Source organism: Macaca nemestrina, chromosome X (assembly GCF_043159975.1).
Source record: "Macaca nemestrina isolate mMacNem1 chromosome X, mMacNem.hap1, whole genome shotgun sequence".
Classification (NCBI taxonomy): Eukaryota; Metazoa; Chordata; class Mammalia; order Primates; family Cercopithecidae; genus Macaca; species Macaca nemestrina.
The window spans coordinates 106,566,447-106,593,188 of record NC_092145.1 but is presented as its reverse complement, the minus strand read 5'-3'; the positions used below and the strand labels follow the sequence as shown (position 1 = coordinate 106,593,188).

Below are 26,742 nucleotides of genomic sequence, written 5' to 3'. Positions count from 1 at the left end.
TCTCCCTCCCTGGGGGGTGTTTTAAAAAATGTTTAAAGGCATGTGCTTAATGTCATAGCTGTTTAAGGTGATGGATAAGAGTTGTGACAAACCACAGATTAACCCAAATGGTTAAAAAAAGCTAAGGAACGAGATGTCCATAAAGAATCTGACAAGTTCTCATACATTTCTGCAAATTAGAAGACCACATGCATGTGTTGGGGCTGTAAGACTTGAGAAGGCCCTAAGCATGCACCTCTGACTTTGAGGTGGTACACAAATAGAAGTGAAGGCTACCACAGAGTTGTAAACTGCCTGGCTGACTGAAGGCATGCTCCAACATGCACACAGAGAGCCCCTCAGCAAGCACTGGGAGACTCACTGGTTCCAGGCATTTCAAGAAAACTGTGCCCAATCATGAGACATCTACTAAGCTAAATGAGTAGAGACATCAGTGGGCACACACACACAAGTTTACAGACTTTACAGAATTAGTTCAGAAAAGCCACTAAACAAAATACAACTACAACAAAAAGAGTGTTCTCTGAGGAGCAGAGAGGAGAAAATCTGATTTTCAGAGTTGCCACAGCATTTAAAATGTACAGTTTAACAAAAAATTACAAGACATACAAAGAAATAAAGTATAGCCATTCACCAAAAAAAAAAAAAAAAAAAAAAAAAAAAAAAAAAAAAAAATCAATCAGTGGAAACTGTCCCTGACTTCCTAGACAAAGTTGGAGTTACTAGACAAGGACTTTAAATCAGCTATTTTAAATGCTTTCAAAGGCTAGAGGAGACCATGTCTAACGAACTACAGGAAAGTATGAGAATGATGTCTCACCAAACAGAGAATACCAATAGAGACAGAAATTATAAAAAGAAACCAAATAGATACTTTGGAGTTGAAAAGTAAAATAACTGAAATGCAAACTGCACTAGAGGGTTTCAACAGCAGATTTGAGCAGGTAGAAGGAAGAATGACTGACTTTGAAGATAAGTCAATTGAGATTATCCAGTCTGATGAGCACACACAAAAAGAGAATCAAGAAAAGTGAACAGAGCCAAAGGGATCTGAAGGACACCCATTCGAAGACATAACAACTAAAAACTTTCCAAATTTGATGAAAAACAATCTATACATTTAAGAGCTCAACAAACTCCAAGGTGGACAAATTTAAAAGGCTACACATCATAACTCAAACCAAAGACAGCAACAGAAATTTTTTTTTTTTTTTTTTTTAAAGATGGAGTCTTGCTCCATTACCCAGGCTGGAGTGCAGTGGCGCAATCTCAGCTCATTGCAAGCTCCGCCTCCCAGGTTAACGCCATTCTCCTGCCTCAGCCTCCCAAGTAGCTGGGACTACAGGCAGCCGCCACCACGCCCAGGTAATTTTTTTCTATTTTTAGTAGAGATGGGGTTTCACCGTGTTACCCAGGATGGTCTCGATCTCCTGACTGACCTCGTGATCCACCTGCCTTGACCTCCCAAAGTGCTGGGATTACAGGCTTGAGCCACCGTGCCCAGCCGACAACAGAATTTTGAAAGCAGCAAGGCAGAAGTTGACTCACAACATAAACTGATTTCTTTATCATCAGAAACCATGGAGGTTAGAAGACAGTGGGAAGACATATTATAAGTGCTAAAAGAAAAACTATCAATCAAGAATTCTAGATCCAGCAAAACTATCCTTCAAAAATGAAGAAATCAAGATATTCCTAGATAAATAAAAACAAATAGTTTGACACTAGTAGACCTGTCCTATAAGAAATGCTAAAGGGCCAGGCGTGGTGGCTCATGCCTGTAATCCCAGCACTTTGGGAGGCCGAGGTGGGCGTATCACAAGGTCAAGAGTTCGAGATCAGCCTGGCCAACACAGTGAAACCCGTCTCTACTAAGAATACAAAAAATTAGCCAGGTGTGGTGGCGGGCACCTGTATTCCCAGCTATATGGTAGCCGAGATCATGCCATTGCACTCCAGCCCGGGCGACAGTGCGAGACTCTGTCTCAGAAAAAAAAAAAAAAAAAAGGAATGTTAAAGGGAAACCTTCAGGTAGAAAGGAAAAGACACTAGACAATTGAGTCTACATGAAGAAATAAAGAGCACTGGTAACTACATAGGTATATTTAAAAGACATTATCAACATATTTTTGTAACTTTTTCTATCTGGATTAACAGACAATTACATAAAGCAATTACTATGTTCATGAACACAATGTACAAAGATGTAATTTGTGACAGTAATAGCATAAAGGAGAAGGGTAATGGAGCTATATAGCAGGTAAGCTTTTGTGTAGTATTGAAATTAAGTGATAACAGGCTGGGTGCAGTGACTCACGCCTGTAATCCCAGCACTTTGGGAGGCCGAGGCGGGAGGATCACGAGGTCAGGAGATGGACATCATCCTGGCTAACACGGTGAAACTCCATCTCTACTAAAAATACAAAAAATTAGCCAGGCATGGTGGCAGGCGCCTGTAGTCCCAGCTACTCAGGAAGCTAAGGCAGAAGAATGTCATGAACCCAGGAGACGCAGCTTGCAGTGAGCTGAGATTGTGCCACTGCACTCCAGCCTGGGTGACAGAGCACGACTCTGTCTCAAAAAAAAAAAAAAAAAAAAAAAAAAAAGAAAATCAGCAAAAAACTAGAGATGTCGTAACACGTGAGATTTTGCTTAAAATGCCTTGAAAAAAAGAATAAAGCAAATACAGCAAAATGTTCATTATTAAATCTGGGTGACAGATATATATACATAGGTGTTCATGGTAATAACCTCTTGAATTTTATCTATGTTTGAAAACTTTCATAACAAAAATTTTTAAAAGGAAAATATTTACTGACTGTTCTTGTGCTTATGATTATTATAGCACTACAGTATATTCAAATATGTAATAGGCTAATTTCATTTACTTTCTCTATCCCAATATTCTTTAAGCTAATTAGACCTGTTTACTTTTTAAATTACTTTTAGAATGAATTCCCCACAAAATTCCATTAGGATTTTGATTTAGGCTAGTGTTAAATGTATACCTTAATTTGGAAGGAAATGACTCTTTACAACACTCAGTCTTTATAACCAGGCACATGGCAAATCTCTATTTCTTCATGTCGGTTCCACATGATTTTCTTACAATTATTCTTGCATATTTTATATGTTCGTTGCTATTGTCAATAGCATTTCCTTTTCTCAGTACATTAAGGTTATTACTAATATAGTACTTCTTGATTTTTGGATATCTGGTATACATCCAATGATCACCCAATTTACTGAATTCTCTTATCAGTATTAACAGTTTTTAGTTGATTCTCTTTCATTTTCTGAGATTACATAATTATATCATATCTCTATTTTTATTTCTATTTTTTGCAGAGACAGGGTCTTACTATGTGGCCCAGGCTGGTCTTGAACTCCTAGGCTCAAGCAATCCTCCCATCTCACCCTTCCAAAGTGCTAGGATTACAGGCATTAACCACCATGCTCAGCCCCATATCTATATTTTCTATATCGATTATAAAATTATATCTTATCTTTCACTTGTCAAATATTTATTAAACATCTCCTATAGGCCAGGCACTAGGCAAGGTGCTACAGATACAATGATGGCCAAAAGTGAACAGGATTCTCACCCTAATGGCTTACATCATGATTTGGTCTCTTCATTTCTAATAGTTACAGTTCTTATTTCTGCTTCACTTCTAAACACTGGCATGAACTTCTAGAACAACACTAAATAATAGCAGTGTTAGTGGGCACATCAGTCCTATTCCTGATCTTAATGGGAATCCCCTTAGTAGAATGCCTTAGTAGAATGCATCTTGAGTTAAAAACTCACTTTGAAAATGTGATAAAAATTACTAAAGAAATACACATACATAGATGCATGCATTTACATAAAATTTCAATAGAAATTACATAAAATTTCAATAGAAATTACATAAAATTAATAGGAGATTCAAAGGTCCATGAACACCAACTAATGCAGCTATGCTCTACAGTTTCATCCTATTGGGTTAAACTCGGTGTTCTTCATTTTAAAGAGCTATCTTTTTAGTTAACTAAAAGCCACTTTTTAAAAGTTTGCAGTTTTTTGGCCAGGCATGGTAGTTCACACCTGTAATCCCAGCACTTTGGGAGGCTGAGGCAGGCTAATCACTTGAGGTCAGGAGTTCGAGACCAGCCTAGCCAACATGGTGAAACCCCATCTCTACTAAAAATACAAAAATTAGCCAGGCGTGGTGGCGGGTGCTTTTAATCCCAGCTACTTGGGAGGCTGAGGCAGGAGAATCGCTTGAATCTGGGAGGTGGAGGCTGTAGTGAGCTGAGATCAGGCTACTACACTCCAGCCTGGGCAACAGAGTGAGACTCTGCCTCAAAATAAAAAAGTCTGCAGTTTTTCTAAGTCATAAATAGGTAGTGAATAAGTGAAATACCAGCACAAGAGCAAACAGAACTTTGATGGTACAAAATGGATGTGCCTCAAACAACCCATGATATGTATGACTCAGTAGACATGGCAAAGAAAGCATTTTCAGCTTAGTGGGAATGTGATTCTATCACCAACAGTTATCTATTTGGGGGAAAAATCAATTTGTATCTTCTGCTCAGTACCACATATTAAGTAATTCTTTGTAGATCAATACATTAGATATTTTAAAATTATGCTTAAAAAATATAAGGGTGTTAATTATCTACTCTCTGAATATGCAATGATCAACACTTGATACTGAAATATTCAGATTTTTCATGTAGAATGAAGAAGTAGTACCATAAGCACCTTATAAGTATAAAATGTGTGTGTGTGTGTATGAAACAAAGGATGACTATTCCCTTATTATATAAAGTGGGCAACCTGAAAAGTTTGAAGAACCACATGGATAAGTGGGCAAAGGATGTAAACACAATTTACAATGGAAGAAATTCTGATGCTAATAAAACATAGAGGATATGCTTAATCAAAAAAAAGTAAATTAAATCAATGAGATACTGTTGTTTGCTTACAAATTACCAAAGATCAAAAACTCATGGTAGAAGCCGGGTGTGGTGGCTCACACCTGTAATCCCAACATTTTGGGAGGCCGAGGTGGATCACCTGAGGTCAGGAGTTCGAGACCAACCTGGCCAACATGGCGAAACCCCATCTCTACTAAAAATACAAAAAATTGGCCGGGCGTGGTGACTCATGCCTGTAATCCCAGCACTTTGGGAGGCCAAGGTGGGCGGATCACGAGGTGGAGAGATCGAGACCATCTTGGCCAACATGGTGAAACCCCATCTTTACTAAAAATGAAAAAAAAAAAAAAAAATTAGCTGGGTGTGGTGGTGTGTGCCTGTAGTCCCAGCTACTCGGGAGGCTGAGACAGAATTGCTTTAACCCAGGAGGTGGAGGTTGCAGTGGGCCGAGATCTCACCATTGCACTCCAGTCTGGTGACAGAGCGAGACTCTGTCTCAAAAAACAAACAAACAAACAAAAATTAGCTGGACGTGGTGGCGGGTGCCTGTAATCCTAGCTACTTGCGAGGCTGAGGCAGGAGAACTGCTTGAACCTGGGAGGCAGAGATTGCAGTGAGCCAAGATCACACCATTGCACTCCAGCCTGGGCAACAGACCAAGACTCCGTTTCAAAAAAAAACAAAAAACAAACAACAAAACCACTCATGGCAGAGACTACTCATTCTCAACCAAGTATCATTCTCTCTTTCCTACTTACTAACAAAAACACTCATTTTGTGAGACAGCAATATGCCTAGATAAAAACTGTATCCCCTGGCATCTCTGGCTCATAGTCTTGGCTATCTGACACAATTTCAGCCAAAGAGATGTGTAAAAAAAAGGGAACTTAAAACTCCTTGGGGAGAGGGAATGCTCAGCGCTCAGCATGCCTGTCCCTTTTTCCTTTTGCTTTTCTTCTTCCTGACTGCAGCCCAGACCCCAACCCAATGCTGGAGGTGAAGTAGCCATCTTGTGACTCTGAGAGAATAAGCACTCACTAAGGATGCTTGAGACATTACTCATAATCAAATACTACTCCTCACTGGTATGTTCAATGCCTGCATACATTTCATAAATAAGCACTCACACATGGCTGATGGAAGTGTAAATTGGTACAACTTCTCTGGGAAACACTTTTGCAATAAGTATCAATAATCTTTTTTTTTTTTTTTGAGATGAAGTCTTGCTCTGTCACCCAGGCTGGAGTGCAGTGGCACAATCTCGGCTCACTGCAACCTCCACCTCCCAGGTTCAAGCGATTTTCCTGCCTCAGCCTCCTGAGTAACTGGGACTACAGGCATGTGCCACCACGCCCACCTAATTTTTGTATTTTTAGTAGAGACGGAGTTTCACCATGTTGGCCAGGATGGTCTGGATCTCCTGACCTTGTGATCTGCTCTCCCCGGCCTCCCAAAGTGTTGGGATTACAGGCGTAAGCCACCGTGCCCAGCCCAGATGTATTCTTAAGAGAGAAAAGCAAAGCACATAACAGTGTATAAAATGTTTCCAATTGAGTAAAAGAAGTGGGGGTAAGAAAACATATACATGCATTTGCTTGTATATGTGTAAACTGTCTTCTGAGAAGATAAATTAAAAAACTGATGGCCGGGCATGGTGGCTCGTGCCTGTAATCCCAGCACTTTGGGAGGCCGAGGTGGGCGGATCACGAGGTCAGGAGATCGAGACTATCCTGGCTAACATGGTGAAACCGGTCTCTACTAAAAAATACAAAAAATTAGCTGGGCGTGGTGGTGGGCGCCTATAGTCCCAGCTACTCGGGAGGCTTGAGGCGGAGCTTGCAGTGAGGGGAGATTGAGCCACTGCACTCCAGCCTGGGTGACAAAGCAAGACTCCTTCTCAAAAACAAACAAACAAAACTGATAACACTAGTTGACTCCAGGTGGGGAACTACAAGACTATGTAACAGGGCTGGGAAGGAAACTTTTCATTGTATAACCTCACACACTTTGGCCCCTCTAAGGTTTCACGGTGATCCATCCTAAGTAAATGATCAGAGATATAAACATTCACATATAAAGATATTTACCCTAAATTTACTAATTGTAAAAACTTGAAAATAGCCTAAATGTTAGAAATTACATATATATTAGGTATATCCATGGAACTGATATCTTGTAGCCATTAAAAATATTGTTTATAAACAATGGCATAAGAACACGCTTATGATATAACTTAAAAGGCCAGATATCTCTATTGGTTTTCAATTTTTACAGTTAATTTCTAGTCAGTCAATGTAGAGTAGTAACAACAATGTATATGTTAATAACCCTGACAGCATAAACAAAAAAATATGGTTCACAGAAGGTTACAAAAGGGAATGTACCCCTCCCCTACAAATGTACCTTTTACTTAATCCACACTCAACTCCAAGAGTCTCTGAATGTACCACATACATTTCATGCCATTCTACTTTGCATACTTGCGGCAAATGTCCTTCTCCTAGACTCACCTAATTCTGATTCATTCACCCAACATCCATTTAGGGAATAACTTCATGAGTTACTGTACTAACTCACCCTTCAAAATTCAGCTTTAGATTTACTTCCCACAAGGGAAAAAATGGTTCACAGAAGGTTACAAAAGGACCCTAGGGTTACCAACAACTATATCTTACAAAGTAGGTAATCAAGAGAGATTGACAGCCTGTAATCACAGCACTTTGGGAGGCCGAGGCAGGTGGATCACTTGAGGTGAGGAGTTCGAGACCAGCCTAGCCAACATGGCAAAACCCCATCTCTACTAAAAATACAAAAAAATTAGCCGGGTGCCGTGATGCGCGCCTATAGTCCCAGCTACTTTGGAGGCTGAGGTATGAGAATCGCTTGAACCCAGGAGACAGAGGCTGCAGTGAGCCAAGATCGCACCACTGCACTCCAGCCTGGGCCACAGAGTGAGATTTTTGTCTCAAAAAAAAAAAAAAAAAAAAAAAAAAAAAAGAATGACAGAAGTTGATCACGAGGTCAGGAGTTCAAGACCAGCCTGGCCAACATGGTGAAACTCCGTCTCTACTAAAAATACAAAAATTAGCCAGGCATGGTGACACGTGCCTGTAATCCAGCTACTTGGGAGGCTGAGACAGGAGAATAGCTTGAACCCAGGAGGTGGAGATTGCAGTAAGCCAAGATCCCACCACTGCACTCCAGCCTGGGACAGAGATAGACTCCGTTTCAAAAAAAATAAAATAAAAAATTTAAAAAGATTGTATACATGTGTGATTTAAACCATAAAAATTAAAAAATGTATAGAGAAAAGACTATAAGGAAACATGTCAAAATGTTAACATTGGTTGCTTCTGGGTGGCAGATTCATAGGTTTATGAATCCTTCTTTATAATTCCCTTTATTTTCAATATTTTCTAAATTTTCTACTGTGCTAACCAGAAAAATTTGACAGGAAAAATAAACTTGGAAAGGATAGGAGAAAATAAAATTTAAAAATAGGCCTAAGTTTTCTTTTCTTTCTTTTTGAGATGGAGTTTTGCTCTGTTGCCCAGGCTAGAGTGCAGTGGCACGGTCTCAGCTCACTGCAACCTCCACTTCTTGAGGTTCAAGCAATTCTTGTGTCTCAGCCTCTCAAGTAGCTGGGACTAAATGTGCATGCCATCACATGCAGCTAATTTTTGTATTTTTAGTAGAGATGGGGTTTTACCATGTTGGCCAGGCTGGTCTCAAACTCCTAACCTCAAGTGATCCACCCGCCTCAGCCTCCCAAAATGTTGGGATTAAAGGCATGAGCCACACTGCGCCTAGCCAAATTTTTTTTTTTTTTTTCCTGAGACGGAGTTTCGCACTTGTTGCCCAGGCTGGAGTGCAATGGCGCAATCTCAGCTCACTGCAACCTTGGCCTCCTGGGTTCAAGCAATTTTTCTGCCTCAGCCTCCCAAGTAGCTGAGATGATAGGCGCCCGCCACCATTCCTGGCTGATTTTGTATTTTTAGTAGAGACGATGTTTCACCATGTTGGTCAGGCTGGTCTTGAACTCCTGACCTCAGGGGATCTGCCCACCTTGGTCTCCCAAAGTGCTGGGATTACAGGTGTGAGCCACCACTTCCGGCCCCAAATTTTTTTAAAAAAGACACATTTACTGATTAACTCACTAACATAACACTTCTGATGAATGCCCTGCTACCCCTACCTCACCCCCCACCGACCTCAGGGAAACACCAAAAAGTCTAAATAAGGCAGGGTGAGAAGAGCAAGCCCTTTATCTGCTGGGGAACCACAGTTACTGAAATCCCAATGACCTCTATGGCAGACTGTTGCAGTAATGGCCCTCGGTGTGCTCATGTATCCTTGTATGCATGATCCTTTGCGATGTGACTTTGTGGTTCTCCTCTCAAAAGGTGCAATCTATTTCCCAACCATGGGATCAAGGCTTGGCCATGTAACTTGTTTTAGCCAATGGGACAACATTAAACATGACATAAGCAAAGGCTTGAAAAGTGCTTGCACAATGGGGCTTGTCCTCTCTTGCTGCTAGAAACCTTTTTGCCACCTTGTGGAAGAGCTTGGTAGACTAAAGACCATGTAGAGAGAAGCCTTAGCCATCTAAATAGGTCTGAGACACCTGAAGGAGAACTTTTGAGACCATGCAGCCCCAGGCAAGCTGGCCTGGACTAGAAGAACAGCTCAGCCAACCCACAGAATCATGAGAAATTATTAACTGTTATTTTAAGTCACTATGTTTTGGATAGACTGTTAAGCAGCAAAAACTAACTGAAGGATGCATCCTCAGTGTGAATACTATCCAGCCAAGGAGATGAAGAAAATTCTTCCATTATCCTCTAAACTCCATGTTCAACTCAATGGTCATTCTTCCCTCCTCAGAGATGGCCTCTCAGTATAGGTGATAATCTTGGACCTTATAGAGCTCAACACTCAGCAGAATTTCCCTCCTTGACAACAAAACTACCAGAGCACTGGGATGATGGTATCAGAACGTTCTCAGAAGCCTCAAACTGCTTGCTAAAATCCGTTCAAGGTCTTCCTTTTATCTCAAACCATATAGTATCAAATGTAACATGCTCCATTACCTCTGATTTTATTGGACTAATTACATAAACTCTGTGTCTTATTAGTCATTTTAGCTCCAGAACCTAACACAGTGCCTGACACACAGCAGACACTCAAATGTTTGCTGAATAAACAAATGAGTGACTGATTCAGGTCTTCTGATATTAAATATCCCTCCTACCTCAAGTCTATTTTCCCCTGACCACCCCTACAGAGTTTAAGAGACAGAATACTAGATTACCTTTAGGACTCCATGGAGCATCATCTGAATTCTTCTTTTTCTTGGGTCGAGATTTCAAAGCAGGGTCATCATCGTCAGACTCCAGCGAAGGATAGACTGCAGGGAGAGGGGAAAACAGGGTAAAATGAGATTTCATCCAAAGGGTGAAGACAGAATGACACCTACTCCAGCTCCTACCCTTCCCCTAAAAATGTACCTTTTACTTAATCCATACTCAACTCCAAGATTCTCTGAATGTACCACATACATTTCATGCCCTTCTACTTTGCATCCTTGCGGCAAATGTCCTTCTCCTAGATTCACCTAATTCTGATTCATTCACCCAACACCCATTTAGTGAATAACTTCATGAGTTACTTTATTTACTCACCCTTCAAAATTCAGCTTCAGATTTACCTTTCACAAGAACTCTTCCCTCCCTCTCCTAATCTGATTGAGATGCCTCCTACTTGGCTCTCCATAGCATCCTGTGCCATCCCCCTACTGAAGCTCTTATATAGTATTTAAGAGCTGATTAGTAAATCTCTTGCCTCCAATTTACCATGAGGGCAGGAACATGTATTATTTATTTCAAATTAAGGGAGCCTACTAACACAATGAAGCATAAGTTCTCAGTAACTGTTTACTACGTGAATGAAGAAATAAACGGTATATGCTTAATGCACACAAAGGGAACAAAAAGATCACCTGGGCTGAAAAAAAACAAACAATTCCAACAAAAAGTGGGTGAAGGATATGAACAGACACTTCTCAAGAGAAGACATTAATCCAGCCAACAAACATATGAAAAAACACTCAACATCACTGGTCATTAGAGAAATGCAAATCAAAACCACAATGAGATACCATCTCACGTCAGTTAGACTGGTGATCATTAAAAAGTCAGGAAACAACAGATGCTGGAGAGGATGTGGAGAAATAGGAATGCTTTTACACTGTTGGTGGGTGTGTAAATTAGTTCAACCATTGTGGAAGACAGTGTGGCGATTCCTCAGGGATCTAGAACCAGAAATACCATTTGACCCTGCAATCCCATTACTGGGTATATACCCAGAGGATTATAAATCATTCTACTATAAAGACATATGCACACGTATGTTTATTGCGGCACTGTTCACAATAGCAAAGACTTGGAACCAACCCAAATGCCCATCACTGACAGACTGGATAAAGAAAATGTGGCACACATATACCATGGAATACTATGCAGCCATAAAAAGGATGAGTTCGTATCCTTTGCAGGGACATGGATGAAGTTGGAAACCATCATTCTCAGCAAACTAACACAGGAACAGAAAACCAAACACCACATGTTCTCATTCATAAGTGAGAGTTGAACAATGAGAACACATGAACACAGGGAGGGAAACATCACACACTGGGGCCTGTCAGGGGGAGAGGGGCTAGGGGAGGGATAGCATTAGGAGAAATATCTAATGCAGATTGCAGGTTGATGGGTGCAGCAAACCACCATGGCACATGTATACCTATGTAACAAGCCTGCACGTTCTGCACATGTATCCCAGAAAAGTAAAATTTAAAAAAAGGAAAAAAGAAAGAAAATATGGTGTGTACACACAGCAGAGTTATTATGCAGCCTTAAAAAAAGGAAATCTATCACATACTACAACATGGATAAACACGGAAGATATTAGGCTAAGAAAAAAAGGCCAGAACAAATACTATACAATTCCACTCTTACAAAGTATCTAAAGGTGTCAAAATCATAGAAATAGGAAGTAGAGGCCGGGCGCAGTGGCTCATGCCTGTAATCCCTGCACTCTGGGAGGCTGAGGCAGGTGGATCACCTGAGGTCATAAGTTCGAGACCAGCCTGGCCAACATGATGAAACTCTGTCTCTATTAAAAATACAAAAAAGTAGCTGGGTGTGGTGGCACGCACCTGTAATCCCAGCTACTCAGGAGGCTGACGCAGGAGAATCACTTGAACCTGGGAGGCGGAGGTTGCAGTGAGCCAAGATCACGCCACTGCACTCCAGCCTGGGCAACGAGAGCAAAAACTCCGTCTCAAAAAAAAAAAAAAAAAAAAAAAAAAAAAGGTGATGACCAATGGCTAGGGGGAGGAATTAGTGTTTAGGGTTAAACAGTTTAAGTGTTGCAAGATGAAAAAGTTATAGAGATCTGTTGCACAACAATGTGAATATACTTAACAGTACTGAACTGTACACTTTAAAATGATTAAGACGGTAAATTTGTCAAGTCTAACAGAGCTTAAAGGTAAATAACGGAAAAAGATGGTAAATTTAATGGTGTGGTTTTTTTACAAAAAAAATATGTGCATGCACACACACATGAAGAGGGTGCAGGGAGGGAGGAGTGACACCACTGATAATGGAGTAATAGGGAGCTCCAAGGATCTATCTTTCCACTGAAACAACCATCAACCTGGCAAAAACTGTCAGAACAACTTTTATGGAACTCTGGAGTTCAATAAAAATCTCACAACAAGAAAGGGGGTGATTAACAAAGAAAAAGGCTGCTAAAATCATGTCTTGGCCGGGCGCGGTGGCTCAAGCCTGTAATCCCAGCACTTTGGGAGGCCGAGGCAGGTGGATCACGAGGTCAGGAGATCGAGACTATCCTGGCTAACATGGTGAAACCCCGTCTCTACTAAAATTACAAAAAACTAGCCGGGTGTGGTGGCGGGCGCCTGTAGTCTCAGCTACTTGGGAGGCTGAGGTGGGAGAATGGCGTGAACCCGGGAGGCGGAGCTTGCAGTGAGCCGAGATCACGCCACTGCACTCCAGCCTGGGAGGCCCAGCGAGACTCCGTCTCAAAAAAAAAAAAAAAAAAAAAAAAGAAAAAGGCTGCTAAAATCATGTCTTTAAGAAACTCCAGATGCAGGTGGATCATTTGAGGTCAGAAGTTCGAGACCAGCCTTGCCAACATGGTGAAACCCTGTCTCTACTAAAAATACAAAAATCAGCCAGACATGGTAGCACATGCCTGTAATCCTAGCTACTCAGGAGGCTGAGGCACGAAGCTTGCTTGAACCCAGGATATGGAGGTTGCAGTGAGCCAAGATTGTACCACTGTACTCTTGTCTGCCAAACAAAGAAAGTTGTCAGGAAATCTCGATCAGAAAATCTCAGCTTACTAATGAGGCTAAGGAATGGAGACTCTAACTGCACAATAAGGAATACAATCTTTGTAAAAAGTAGCTGGGAAAAGTCACTAAACAACAGATGACTGTAGTTCATAATAAGCAACAAAAGCAAACTGAGGAAGGAAAATTTGACTTCCAGAGTAAACCACATTATAATATTCAAAATGTCCAGTTTCCAACAAAAAAAAACCATGAGGCATGCAACGAAAAGGGAAGTATGGCCCATTTGCAGGAAAAAAAAAAGAGAAACTGACAAAAACTGTCCCTAAGGAAGCTTTGACATTATATTTACCATACAAAGACTTTAAATCAACTATGCTGAAAGAGCAAAAGGAAACCACTGACAAAGAACAAAAGGAAACCAGAAGAATGATGTCTCAACAAACAGAACAAAAAGCAGCAAAAGAAAGATAACTGGAATACCTCTAACACATAAAAATTAAACATACTTTTTTTTTTTTTTTTTTTTTTTTAAGACGGAGTCTCGCTCTGTCGCCCAGGCTGGAGTGCAGTGGCCAGATCTCAGCTCACTGCAAGCTCCGCCTCCCAGGTTCACGCCATTCTCCTGCCTCAGCCTCCCGAGTAGTTGGGACTACAGGCGCCCGCCACCGCGCCCGGCTAGTTTTCTGTATTTTTTAGTAGAGACGGGGTTTCACCGTGTTAGCCAGGATGAAAAATTAAACATACTTTTAAATAAACATGGGTCAAAGAGGAGATCCCACAGGAAAACAGAAAATGTTTCCATTAATAAAAATGAAATTGCAACATAAAATTTGGGGGATGCAACTAAAGTTCTGCTTAGAGGGAAATTTAAAGTGCTAAATGTTTACATTAGAAATTAAAAATATCTCATGAGAAAGGAATCATTACAACTGATATCACAGAAATACAAAGGTAGAGACTACTATGAACAACTATACACCAACAAATTGGAAACTGGGAAGAAATGGATAAATTCCTGGACACATATAACCTACCATGCTTGAACCATGAAGAAACAGAAAACCTGAACAAATAAGAAGTAATGAGACTGAAGCAGTAATAAGTCTGCCATCAAAGAAATGCCCAGAATCTGATGGATTCACTGCTGAATTCTACCAGACATTAAAACAACAATTCTGGCCGGGCGCGGTGGCTCAAGCCTGTAATCCCAGCACTTTGGGAGGCCGAGATGGGCGGATCACGAGGTCAGGAGATCGAGACCATCCTGGCTAACACAATGAAACCCTGTCTCCACTAAAAATACAAAAAAAAAATTAGCCGGGCGTGGTGGCGGCGCCTGTAGTCCCAGCTACTCGGGAGGCTGAGGCAGGAGAATGGCGGGAACCCGGGAGGCGGAGCTTGCAGTGAGCCGAGATCGCGCCACTGCACTCCAGCCTGGGCCACAGAGCGAGACTCCGTCTCAAAAAAAAAATAAAAATAAAAAAAATAAATAAATAAAAAAATAAAACAACAATTCTGCCTTAACTCAAAAAACTGAAGAGGAGGGAATACTTCCACAAAACTCATTCTATGAGGCCAGCTTTACCCTGATACCAATACAACAATTAAAACTACAGGCCTGGCTGGGCACGGTAGCTCACGCCTGTAATCCCAGCACTTTGGAAGGCCAAGGCAGGCAGATCACCTGAAGTCAGGAGTTAGAGATCGGTCTGGCCAATATGGCGAAACCCCATCTCTACTAAAAATACAAAAAATTAGCTGGGCGTGATGGCCGGCACCTGTAATCCCAGTTACTTGGAGGCTGAGGCAGGAGAATCGCTTGAACCCAGGAGGCAGAGGTTGCAGTGAGCCGAGACTGTGCCACCGCACTCCAGCCTAGGTGACAGAGCAAGAATCCATCTCAAGAAATAAAAATAAAATAAATGATAAACAAATTTAGTAAAGATGGCTGGGTGCAGTGGCTCAAGCCTGTAATCCCAGCACTTTGCGAGGCTGAGACGGGCAGACAGCTTGAGCTCAGGAGTTCGAGACCAACCTGGGCAACATGGTAAAACCTCGTCTCTACTAGAAATGCAAAAATTAGCTGGGTGTGGTGGCAGGCGCCCGTAGTCCCAGCTACTTGGGTGGCTGAGGTGAAAGGATCACTTGAGTCCGGGGGACAAAGGTTGCAGTGAGCTGAGATCATGCTACTGCACTCCAGCCTGGGTGACAGAACGACACTGTCTCAAAAACAAACAAACAAACAAACAAAACAAAACAAAACAGTAAAGTTGCAGGATACAAAATCAACATACAAAAATCAGTAGCATTTACATGTGCTAACAGCGAACGATCTAAAAAAAAAACTAAAAAAAAAAAAGCAATCCCCTTTACAATAGCTACAAAAAACTTAATATACCTGGGAATAAATTTAACCAAATAATTGCAAGATCTCTACAAGGAAAACTACAAAACACTGATGAAAAAAATTGAAGGGGACACACAAAAAATGGAAAGATATCATATGCACATGGATTGGAAGAACTAATATTGCTAAAATATCTATACTACCCAAAAACGATCTATAGATTCTATGCAATCCCTAACAAAATACCAATGACATTCTTCACAGAAATAGAAAAAGCAATCCTAAAATTCATATAACATTGCAAAAGATGCCAAGTAACTAAAACAATCCTGAGCAGTAAGAACAAAGCTGGAGGCCTCATACTACCTGATTTCAAATTATATTACAAAGCTACAGTAAACAAAACAGCATGGTACTGGCACAAAAATAGATACATGGGCCAATGGAACAGCATAGAGAATCCAGAAATAAATCCACCCACTTATAGTCCACTCACTTTCCACAAAGGCACCAAGAACATTCACTGGGGAAAGAACAGTTTCTTTAATAAATGGTGTTGGGAAAACTGAATACCCATATGCAGAAGAATGAAACTAGACCTGTATCTCTCACCATATACAAAAAAAATCATTTCAAAATGGATTAAAGACTTAAATGTAAGACCTGAAACTATGAAACTACTACAAGAAAATACTGGGGAAATGCTATAGGACATTGGTCTGGGCAAAGATTGTTTTGGAGTAAGAACTCAAAAGCACAGGCAACAAATGCAAAAATAGGCAAATATGATTACATTAAGCTAAAAAGCTTCTGTATAGCAAAGTAAACAATCAACAAAGTACAGAGACAACCCACAGAATGGGAGAAAATATCTGCAAACTATCCATCTGACAAGGGATTAATAACTAAAATATATAAGGAACTCAATAGCAAAAAACAAAACAAAACAAAACAAACAATCCCATTTAAAAATGGGCGAAATACCAGCACAGACATTTCTCAAAAAAAGACATAGAAATGGCTAACAGGAGCTCCTAAAGGAAATACTAAATATAGGAAGGAAAAACCGTGACCAGCCACTATAAAAACACACTGAAGTACACAGACCAGTGACACTATGATGCAACCATATAAACAAGTCTACAAAATAACCAGCTACCATCATGATAGGATTAAATTCACACATAACAATATTAACCTTAAATGTAAATGGGTTAAATGCCCCCAATTAAAAGACACAGAATGGCAAGCTGGATAGAGTCAAGACCCATCAGTATGCTGTCTGCAGGAGAGCCATCTTAAGTGCAGACACACATAAGCTCAAAACGAAGGGATGGAGGAAAATTTACCAAGCAAATGAACAACAGAAAACAGCAGGGGTCACAATCCTAGTTTCTGACAAAACAGACTTTAAACCAACAAAGATCAAAAATGACAAAGAAGAGCATTACATAATGGTAAAGGGTTCAATTCCACAAGAAGACCTAACTATCCTAAATATATATGTACCCAATATAGGAGCACCCAGAATCATAAAGCAAGTTCATAGAGACCTACAAAGAGACTTAGACTCCCACACAATAATAGTGGGAGACTTTAATACCCCACTGACAATATTAGATCATCAAGACAGAAAATTAACAAAGATATTCAGAACCTGAACTCAGCTCTGGATCAAGCGGACCTGATAGTTACCTACAGAACTCTCCACCCAAAACCAACAAAAATATACACTCTTCTCATCACCACATGGCACTTTAAAATTGATCACATAATCAGAGGTAAAACACTCCTCAGCAAATGCAAAAGAAGTGAAATTATAACAGTCTCTCAGACCGCAGCACAATAAAATTAGAACTCAAAACTAAGAAATTCACTCGAAATCACACAACTACATGGAGACTGAACAACCTGCTCCTGAATGACTCTTGAGTAAATAATGAAATTAAGGCAGAAATCAAGAAGTTCTTTGAAACTAATGAGAACAAAGAGAATGTATAAGAATCTCTGGGACACAACTAAACCAGTGTTAAGAAAGAAATCTGTAGCACTAAATGCCACATCAAGAAGCTAGAAAGATCTCAAAATTCATAACTAAAAGAACTAGAGAACCAAGAGCAAACAAATCCCAAAGCTAGCAGAAGACAAGAAATAACCAAGATCAGAGCCGAACTGAAGGAGACAAAGACACGAAAAACCCTTCAAAAAAAAATCAACAAATCCAGGAGCTTCTTTTTTGAAAAAATTAATAGACCACTAGCTAGACTAATGAAGAACAAAAGAGAGAAAATCAAACAGACACAATCAGAAACGATAAGGGAGACATTACCACTGACCCCACAGAAATACAAACAACCATCAGAGAATACTATAAATACCTCTATGCACATAAACTAGAAAATCTAGAAGAAATGGATGAATTCCTGGACACATACACCCTCCCAAGAATTAACTAGGAAGGAACTGAATCCCTGAATAGACCAATAATGAGTTTGGAAATTGAGGCAGTAATAAATAGCTTACCAACCAAAAAAAGCCCAGGACCAGAGAGATTTATAGCTGAATTTCACCACAGGTACAAAGAAGAGCTGGTACCATTTCTACTGAAACTATTCCAAAAAACTGAAAAGAAGGGGCCCCTCCCTAACTCATTTTATGAGGCCAGCATCATCCCAACACCAAAACCTGGCAGAGATACAACAAAAAAAGAAAACTTCGGCCGGCTGCGGTGGCTCATGCCTGTAATCCCAGCACTTTGGGAGGTCGAGGCGGGCAGACCGCAGACCACGAGGTCAAGAGATCGAGACCATCCTGGCCAACATGGTGAAACCCCGTCTCTACTAAAAATAAAAAAATTAGCTGGGTGTAGTGGTGTGCGCTTGTAGTTCCAGCTACTCGAGAAGCTGAGGCAGGACAATCACTTGAACCCAGGAGGCAGAGGTTGCAGTGAGCAGAGATCACATCACTGCACTCCAGCCTGGTGACAGAGTGAGACGCCGTCTCAAAAAAAAAAAAAAAAAGAAAGAAAACTTCAAGCCAACATCCCTGATGAACAATGATGCAAAACTCCTCAATAAAACACAAGCAAACTGAATCCAGCAGCACATCTAAAAGCTTATCCACCACAATCAGGTTGGCTTCATCCCTGGGATGCAAAGTTGGTTCAACATATGCAAATTAATAAATGTAATTCATCACACAAACAGAACTAAAGTCAAAAACATGATTATCTCAATAGATGCAGAAGAGATCTTTGATAAAATTCAACATCCCTTCATGTTAAAAACTCTCAATTATCTAGGTATTGAAGGAACATACCTCAAAATAATAAGAGCCATACATGAAAAACCCACAACCAATATCATACTGAATGGGAAAAAGATGGAAGCATTCCCCTTGAAAACTGGCACAAGACAAGAATGCCCTTTCTCGCCACTCCTATTCAACATAGCATTGGAAGTTCTGGCCGGGGCAACCAGGCAAGAAAAAGAAATAAAGCGTATTCCAATAGGGAGAGAGGAAGTAACATTATCTTTGTTTTCAGATGACATGATCCTATCTCTAAGAAAACCCCATCATCTTAGCCCAAGTTTCTTCAGCTGATAAGCAACTTCACAAAGTATCAGGATACAAAATCAATGTGCAAAAATCACAAGCATTTCTTTACACCAACAACAGACAAGCAGAGAGCCATATCATGAATGAACTCCCATTCACAACTGCTACAAAAAGAATATAATTCCTATGAATACAGATAACAAGAGAAATGAAGGACCTCTGCAAGGAGAACTACAAACCACTGATCAAGGAAATGAGAGAGGACACAAACAAATGGAAAAATATTCCATGCTCATGGACAGAAAGAATCAATATCGTGAAAATGGCCATGCTGCCCAAAGTAATTTACAGATTCAATGCTATTCCCATTAAACCACTACTGACATTCTTCACTGAATTAAAGAAACTACTTGAAAATTCATATTGAATGAAAAAAGAGCCCAAATAGCCAAGACAACCCGAAGCAAAAAGAACAAAGCTAGAGGCATCATGCTACCCAACTTCATACTACAAGGCTACAGTAACCAAAACAGCATGGAACTGTTACAAAGACAGACACATAGACCAATGAACAGAATAGAGAATCCAGAAATTAGAGCACACACCTACAAACATCTCATCTTCGACAAACCTGACAAAAACAAGCAACAGAGAAAGCATTCTCTATTTAATAAGTGGTGCTGGGGAGAACCAGGTAGCCATATGCAGAAAATTGAAACTGGATCCCTTCCTTATACCATATACAAAAATTAACGCAAGATGAATGAAGGACCTAAATGTAAAACCCAAAACTATAAAAACCCTAGAAGAAAATCTAGGCAATACCATTCAGGACACAGGCACGGGCAAAGATTTTATGACAAAGATGCCAAATGCAATTGCAACAAAAGTAAAAATTGACAAATGGGATCTAATTAAATTAAAGAACTTCTGCACAACAAAAGAAACTATCATCAGAGTGAACAGACAACCTACAGAATGGGAGAAAATTTTTGCAATATAAGCATCTGGAAAAGGTATGACATCCAGAGTCTATGAGGAACTTAAATTTATAAGAAAACAACCCCATTAAAAAGTGGCCTAGGACAAGAACAGACACTACTCAAAAGAAGACATTCGGCTGGGTGCGGTGGCTCACGCCTGTAATCCCAGCACTTTGGGAGGCCGAGGCAGGTGGATCATGAGGTCAGGAGATCGAGACCATCCTGGCTAACATGGTGAAACCCCATCTCTACTAAAAATACAAAAAAATTAGCCGGGTGTGGTGGCGGGCGCCTGTAGTCCCAGCTACTCGGGAGGCTGAGGCAGGAGAATGGCGTGAATCTGGGAGGCAGAGCTTGCAGGGAGATGAGATCTCGCCACTGCACTCCAGCCTGGCTAACAGAGCGAGACTTCGTCTCAAAAAAAAAAAAAGAAGACATTCATGGGGCCATCATATGAAAAAAAACTCAACATCACTGATCATTAGAGAAATGCAAATCAAAACCACAGTGAGACACTATCTCACACCAGCAGAATGGCAATGTAAAAACAACAGATGCTGGTGAGGTTGCAGAGAAAAAGGAACGCTTTTACACTGTTGGGGAGAGTGTAAATTAGTTCAAGCATTGTGGAAGACAGCATGGTGATTCCTCAAGGATCTAGAGGCAGAACTACCATTTGACCCAGTAATCCTATCACTGGGTATATACCCAAAGGAATACAAATCAGTCTATTATAAAGACGTGCACACGTTATGTTCACTGCAGCAGTATTCACAATAGCAAGGACATGGAATCAACCAAAATGCCCATCAATGACAGACTGGATAAAGAAAAGCTGGTACATATACAGCATGGAATACTATGCAGTCATAAAAAGGAATAAGAGCACGTCCATTGCAGGGACATGGATGGAGCTGGAAACTTATTCTTAGCAAACTAGCACAGGAACAGAAAACTAAATACCACATGTTCTCATTTATAAGTGGGAGGTGAACGACGAGAACACATGGACACACAGGAGTGGGGGAACAACATACACTAGGGCCTGTCGGTGGCAAGGAGAGAGAGTATAAGGAAAAATAGCTAATGGATGCTGGGCTTAATACCTAGGTAATAGGTTGGTCTGTGCAGTAAACCACCATGGCACATGTTTACCTATGTAACAAACCTGCACATCCTGTACATGTACCCCAGAATATAAAAGTTGGAAAAAAAAAAAAAAAAAAAAGGCTCGACAGGTATATGGGGAAAAATGTCCAATATCACTCATCATCAGGGAAACAGAAATCAAAACCACAATGAGAAATCATCTCACCTCAGTTAGAATGGCTATTATCCAAAAGACAAGAAGTAACAAATGCTGGAGAGGATTTGTTACTCTTCAGCATTTGGAGAAAGAGGAACATTCATACACTGTTGGTGGGAATATAAGGTAGTACAACTATCATGGAAAACAGTACCATATGATCCAGCAATTCCACTGCTGGGCATATCCAAAAGGAAATAAATCAGTATATCAAAGAGATATCTGCATTCCCATGTTCACTGCAATATTATTCACAATAGCCAAGATACGGAATCAACCTAAGTATCCATCAATGGACAAATGAGTGAAATTAAGAAATGTGGTATATATAAACAATGGAATATTATTCAGCCATTAAAACAAATGAAATCCTGTCACTTGCAGTAAAATGAATGAAAATGGAGATCATTGTATTAAGTGAAATAAGCCAGGAATAGGCAGACAAATATTGCATGTTCTCACTCATATGTGAGACCTAAAAAAGTGGATCTCACAGAGGTGGAGAGTAGAATGGTGGTTACCAGAGGCTGGGAAAGGAAGCAGGGGATGAAAAATAGTTGGTTAATGGGTACAAAAATACAGTTAGACAGAAGGAATAAATTCTAGCATTCACCAGTACAGTCAGGAAATTACAGTTAATAATTTATTGTGTATTTCAAGACAGCTAGAAGAGAATTATGTTTCTGACACAAAAATAAAGGTTTGATGATAGATATATCACTAAGCTTAACTTCATCATTACACATTGTATATGTGTATCAAAATATCACATATGTATCCCCAAAATATATACGATATGCTGTTAATATATCAACTTTATAAAATACTAAAACAAAACAAAAAAAAGGCTGGGCATGGTGGCTCATGCCTGTAATCCCAGTACTTTGGGAGGCCAAGGTGGGCGGATCACTTGAGGTCAGGAGTTCGAGACCAGCCTGGTGAAATCCCATCTCTACTAAAAATGCAAAAATTAGCTGGGCGTGGTGGCGCGTGACTGTAATCCCAGCTACTTGGGAGGCTGAGGCAGGAGAACCACTTGAACCTGGGAGGCGGAGGTTAGAGCGAGCCGAGACTGTGCCACTGCACTCCAGCCTGGGTGACAGAGCAAGACTCTGTCTCAAAAAAAAAAACAAAAAACAAAAATAGAATAAAAGTAAAAATAGCAAAACAAGATATGAAAAAGGTCTCAAATAAATAATCTAAATAATCATCTCTGAAATCAGAAAAAGAATAAAACTACAGCAATCTTAACTACATTAAGAGTGGAATGTAATTGACAAAGATAAAACATAGAAAATGAAACAAAAAATGTTGAAAAGATCAATTAAATTGACACAATAAGGCCTGGCTCACACTTGTAATCCCAGTACTTTGGGAGGTCCAGAAGAGATGATCACTTAAGGTCAGGAGTTTGACACAAGGCTATGCAACATAGTGAGACCCCCATCTCCATAAAAATAAAAAATCAGCCAGTGGCATGCACCTGTAGTCCTAAAAACACTTTTTAAGTTAAAAAAAAAAAAAAAAAAAAGACAAAGTGCCAGCAATTGCAAAGAAGAAAAAAAAAAAAGAGAGAGAGAGAGAGAGAGAAGACACAATTTACCAATATCAAGAATGAGAAGGGGCCGGGCGCGGTGGCTCAAGCCTGTAATCCCAGCACTTTGGGAGGCCGAGATGGGCGGATCACGAGGTCAGGAGATCGAGACCATGCTGGCTAACACAGTGAAACCCCGTCTCTACTAAAAAAAATACAAAAAATTAGCCGGGCGAGGTGGCGGGCGCCTGTGGTCCCAGCTACTCGGGAGGCTGAGGCGGGAGAATGGCATGAACCCAGGAGGCGGAGCTTGCAGTGAGCTGAGATCCGGCCACTGCACTCCAGCCTGGGCGACAGAGCGAGACTCCGTCTCAAAAAAAAAAAAAAAAAAAAAAGAATGAGAAGGGAAGAGGGGGATATCACTAAAGACCCCATAGACATTTAAAGAATAATAGGGGAATTCTACAAACAACTCTATGCCCAAAAATTCTGTAAGTTATATGAAACAGACCAATTCCTTGAAAGATACAAACTATAAAAACTCACCCAAACTCTTTCCCCTCTTTTCACTACTGCACTTGGCTAGTCTTAATTTAAATAAATAACTCACCTAAAAATCAAACAGATAACCTGAAAATTCTATATCTACTAAAAAATAAATCCAGACTGGGTGTGGTGGCTCATGCCTAAAATCCCAGTACTTTGGGAGGCCAAGGTGGGTGGATTACTTAAGGTCAGGAGTTCAAGACCAGCCTGGCCAACATGGTGAAACCTCATCTCTACTAGGAAAAAAAAAAAAAGAAAAAAATTGGCCGGGCATGGTGGTACACACCTTCAGTCTCAGCTACTCAGGAGGCCGAGGCATGAGAATCACCTGAATGCAGGAGGCAGCAGTTGCAGTGAGCCGAGATCGTGGCACTGCACTCCAGCCTGGGTGACAGAGCAAGACTGGCTCAAAAAACAAAGAAAAGAAAACAAAAAGAAAAATTCATAGTTAAATCCTGAACAAGAAATCTTAACAATGCATTCAAAATGTCTGACACTTCAAAAAAGAGGATCTATGAATGGTGAACAATAATATTCCATTGTTTATATATACCACATTTCTTAATTTCACTATTATCATTAGCCATTAGATGAACCATTAAATGAGATATCACTATACATTCATTAGGATGATTAAAATAACTATATTGACAAAACCAAGTGCTGATGAGTATGTAGAGCAACTGGAATTCCACATATTGCTAGTGGGAACGTAAAATAACCATTCTGGGAAACAGTTGAGTAGTTTTTTGTTTTTGTGTTTTTTTTTGAGACGGAGTCTCGCTCTGTCGCCCGGGCTGGAGTGCAGTGGCGCCATCTCAGCTCACTGCAAGCTCCGCCTCCCGGGTTCACACCATTCTCCTGCCTCAGCCTCCCGAGTAGCTGGGACTACAGGCACCTGCCACCACACCTGGCTGATTTTTTGTATTTTTAGTAGAGACAGGGTTTCATCATGCTAGCCAGGATGGTCTCGATCTCCTGACCTTGTGATCCACCTACCTCGGCCTCCCAAAGTGCTGGGATTACAGGTGTGAGCCACTGCACCCAGCCTCTTTTTTTTTTTTTTGAGATGGAGTCTCACTCTGTCCCCCAGGCTGGAGTGCAGTGGCGCAATCTCCATTCACTGCAACCTCCACCTCCCAGGTTCAAGCGACTCTTCTGCCTCAGCCTCCTGAGTAGCTGGGACTACAGGTACGTGCCACTGCGCCTAGCTAATTTTTTTGTATTTTTAGTAGAGGTGGGGTTTCACCATATTGGCCAGGCTGGTCTCAAGCTCCTGACCTCGTGATCCACCCGCCTTGGCCTCCCAAAGTGCTGGGATTACAGGCGCAAGCCACCACGCCCAGCCAGTATTTTCTTGTAAAGTTAAAACATCCACTGCCCGTACTGCCCAGGAATCTCATTCCTGGGTATTTATCCTAGAAAAATGAAAACTCATATTCACACAAGAACCTATACCTGAATGTTCACAGCAGCTCTATTTGTAATCACCCCAAAGTGGAAACAACCAAAATGACCTTCAATGGGTATATCCATACAATGGAATATTACTCAGCAATAAAAAAGAACAAGCTTTTGATACGCAACAACATGAATGAATATTAAAGGCATTATGGTGGGCCGGTTGTGGGGGCTTATGCCTGTAATCCCAGCACTTCAGGAGGCTGAGACAGGCGGATCACGAGGTCAGGAGATCGAGACCAGTCTGGCCAACACAGTGAAACCCCGTCTCTACTAAGAATACAAAAAATTAGCTGGGTGTGGTGGTGTGCGCCTTTAATCCCAGCTACTCGGAAGGCTGAGGCAGGAGAATCTCGTGAATCCAGGAGGTGGAGGTTGCAGTGAGCCGAGATCGTGCCATTGCCCTCCAGCCCAGGCGACAGTGCGAGGCTCCATCTCAAAAAAAAAAAAAAAAAAAAAAGGGCATTACGGTAAGCAAAAGATGCCAGTCTCAAAATATTACATACTGCATAATTCCATTTATATGACATTCTGGCAAAGGCAAAACCACAGTGACAAAGAGCAGATCAGTGGTTGCCCAGGAGTAGAGGGCAGGCATGACTATAAAGGGGGTAGTAACACAAAGGAGGTTAGGGAATGATCAAAGGGCTCTGTATCCTGATTATGGTGGCTGGAAGAATATGAACATGTGTATACCAAGAGAGTCAATTTTACTTCATGTTAATTAAAAAAATAAAATTTCAAGCCGGACGTGGTGGGTCACGCCTATAATCTCAGCACTTTGGGAGGTTGAGGCAGGCAGATCATGTGAGGTCAGGAGTTTGAGACCAGCCTGGCCAACATGGCGAAGCCCCGTCTCAACTAAAAATACACAAAATTAGCTGGGCATGGTGGCGTATGCCTGTAATCCCAGCTACTTAGGAGGCTGAGGCAGAAGAATCACTTGAACCCGGGAGGCAGAGGTTGCAGTGAGCCAAGATCGCACCTCTGCACTCCAGCCTGGGTGACAGAGCAAGACTCTGTCTCAAAAATAAATAAAAATAAAATTTAAAAAACGCTTTACCAAAAAGCAGATTGAAAATACATCAACAGAGCTTTCAACTCAAGATGCCGAATACAGAAAATTTAAAAAGAGAATAAAATATCAAACACTAGAGATGATCAATAAAGCCAAAAAACTAGTTTTTGAAACGACTAGCAATCAAATAAACTAGACGAACTATTGTTAAACACCATGACCAAGTACAGCTAATCTCATGAAAGTAACGATTCAAAATGAGTAATTCTATTAATGTCACTGTATTAACAAATTAACAGAAAAACTATGTATTTATGTCCAAATATGCCAACATTATTTGATAAAACCTAATATGATTCTTGATTTTAAAACAAACAAATGCCTTTTAAAATAAAGCTAGCCTGGGCAACATAGCAAAACACTGTTTCCACTAAAAACACAAAAATCAGCCAGGAGTCGTGGCGTGAGCCTGTAGTCCCAGCTACTCGGGAGGCTGAGGTGGGAGGATCACTTGAGCTTAGGAGGGAGGCTACGGTGAGCCGAAATTGCGCTACTGCACTCCAGCCTGGGTGACAGAGCGAGACTGTGTCTAAATGAGTAAATAAATAGCTAGAGACTCCCCGAACTCTATGAGAGTAGTCTATCAGAGACCTACATATTGAGTGGAGAAAGACTGG

The 26,742-nt window shown here is 40.8% G+C and overlaps 1 protein-coding gene across 5 annotated transcripts in view; it reads right to left on the bottom strand.

Annotated features, from left to right (window-relative positions):
- Positions 1-26,742, bottom strand: part of LOC105493782 (PHD finger protein 8) — a 109,419-nt gene that overhangs the window by 13,763 nt on the left and 68,914 nt on the right. For all 5 annotated transcript variants that reach the window (XM_011761679.3, XM_071088510.1, XM_011761681.3 and 2 more), the window contains one exon: positions 10,244-10,339. In XM_011761679.3, the coding sequence (XP_011759981.1) occupies positions 10,244-10,339 (96 nt within the window). The remainder of the gene's footprint in view (positions 1-10,243; positions 10,340-26,742) is intronic.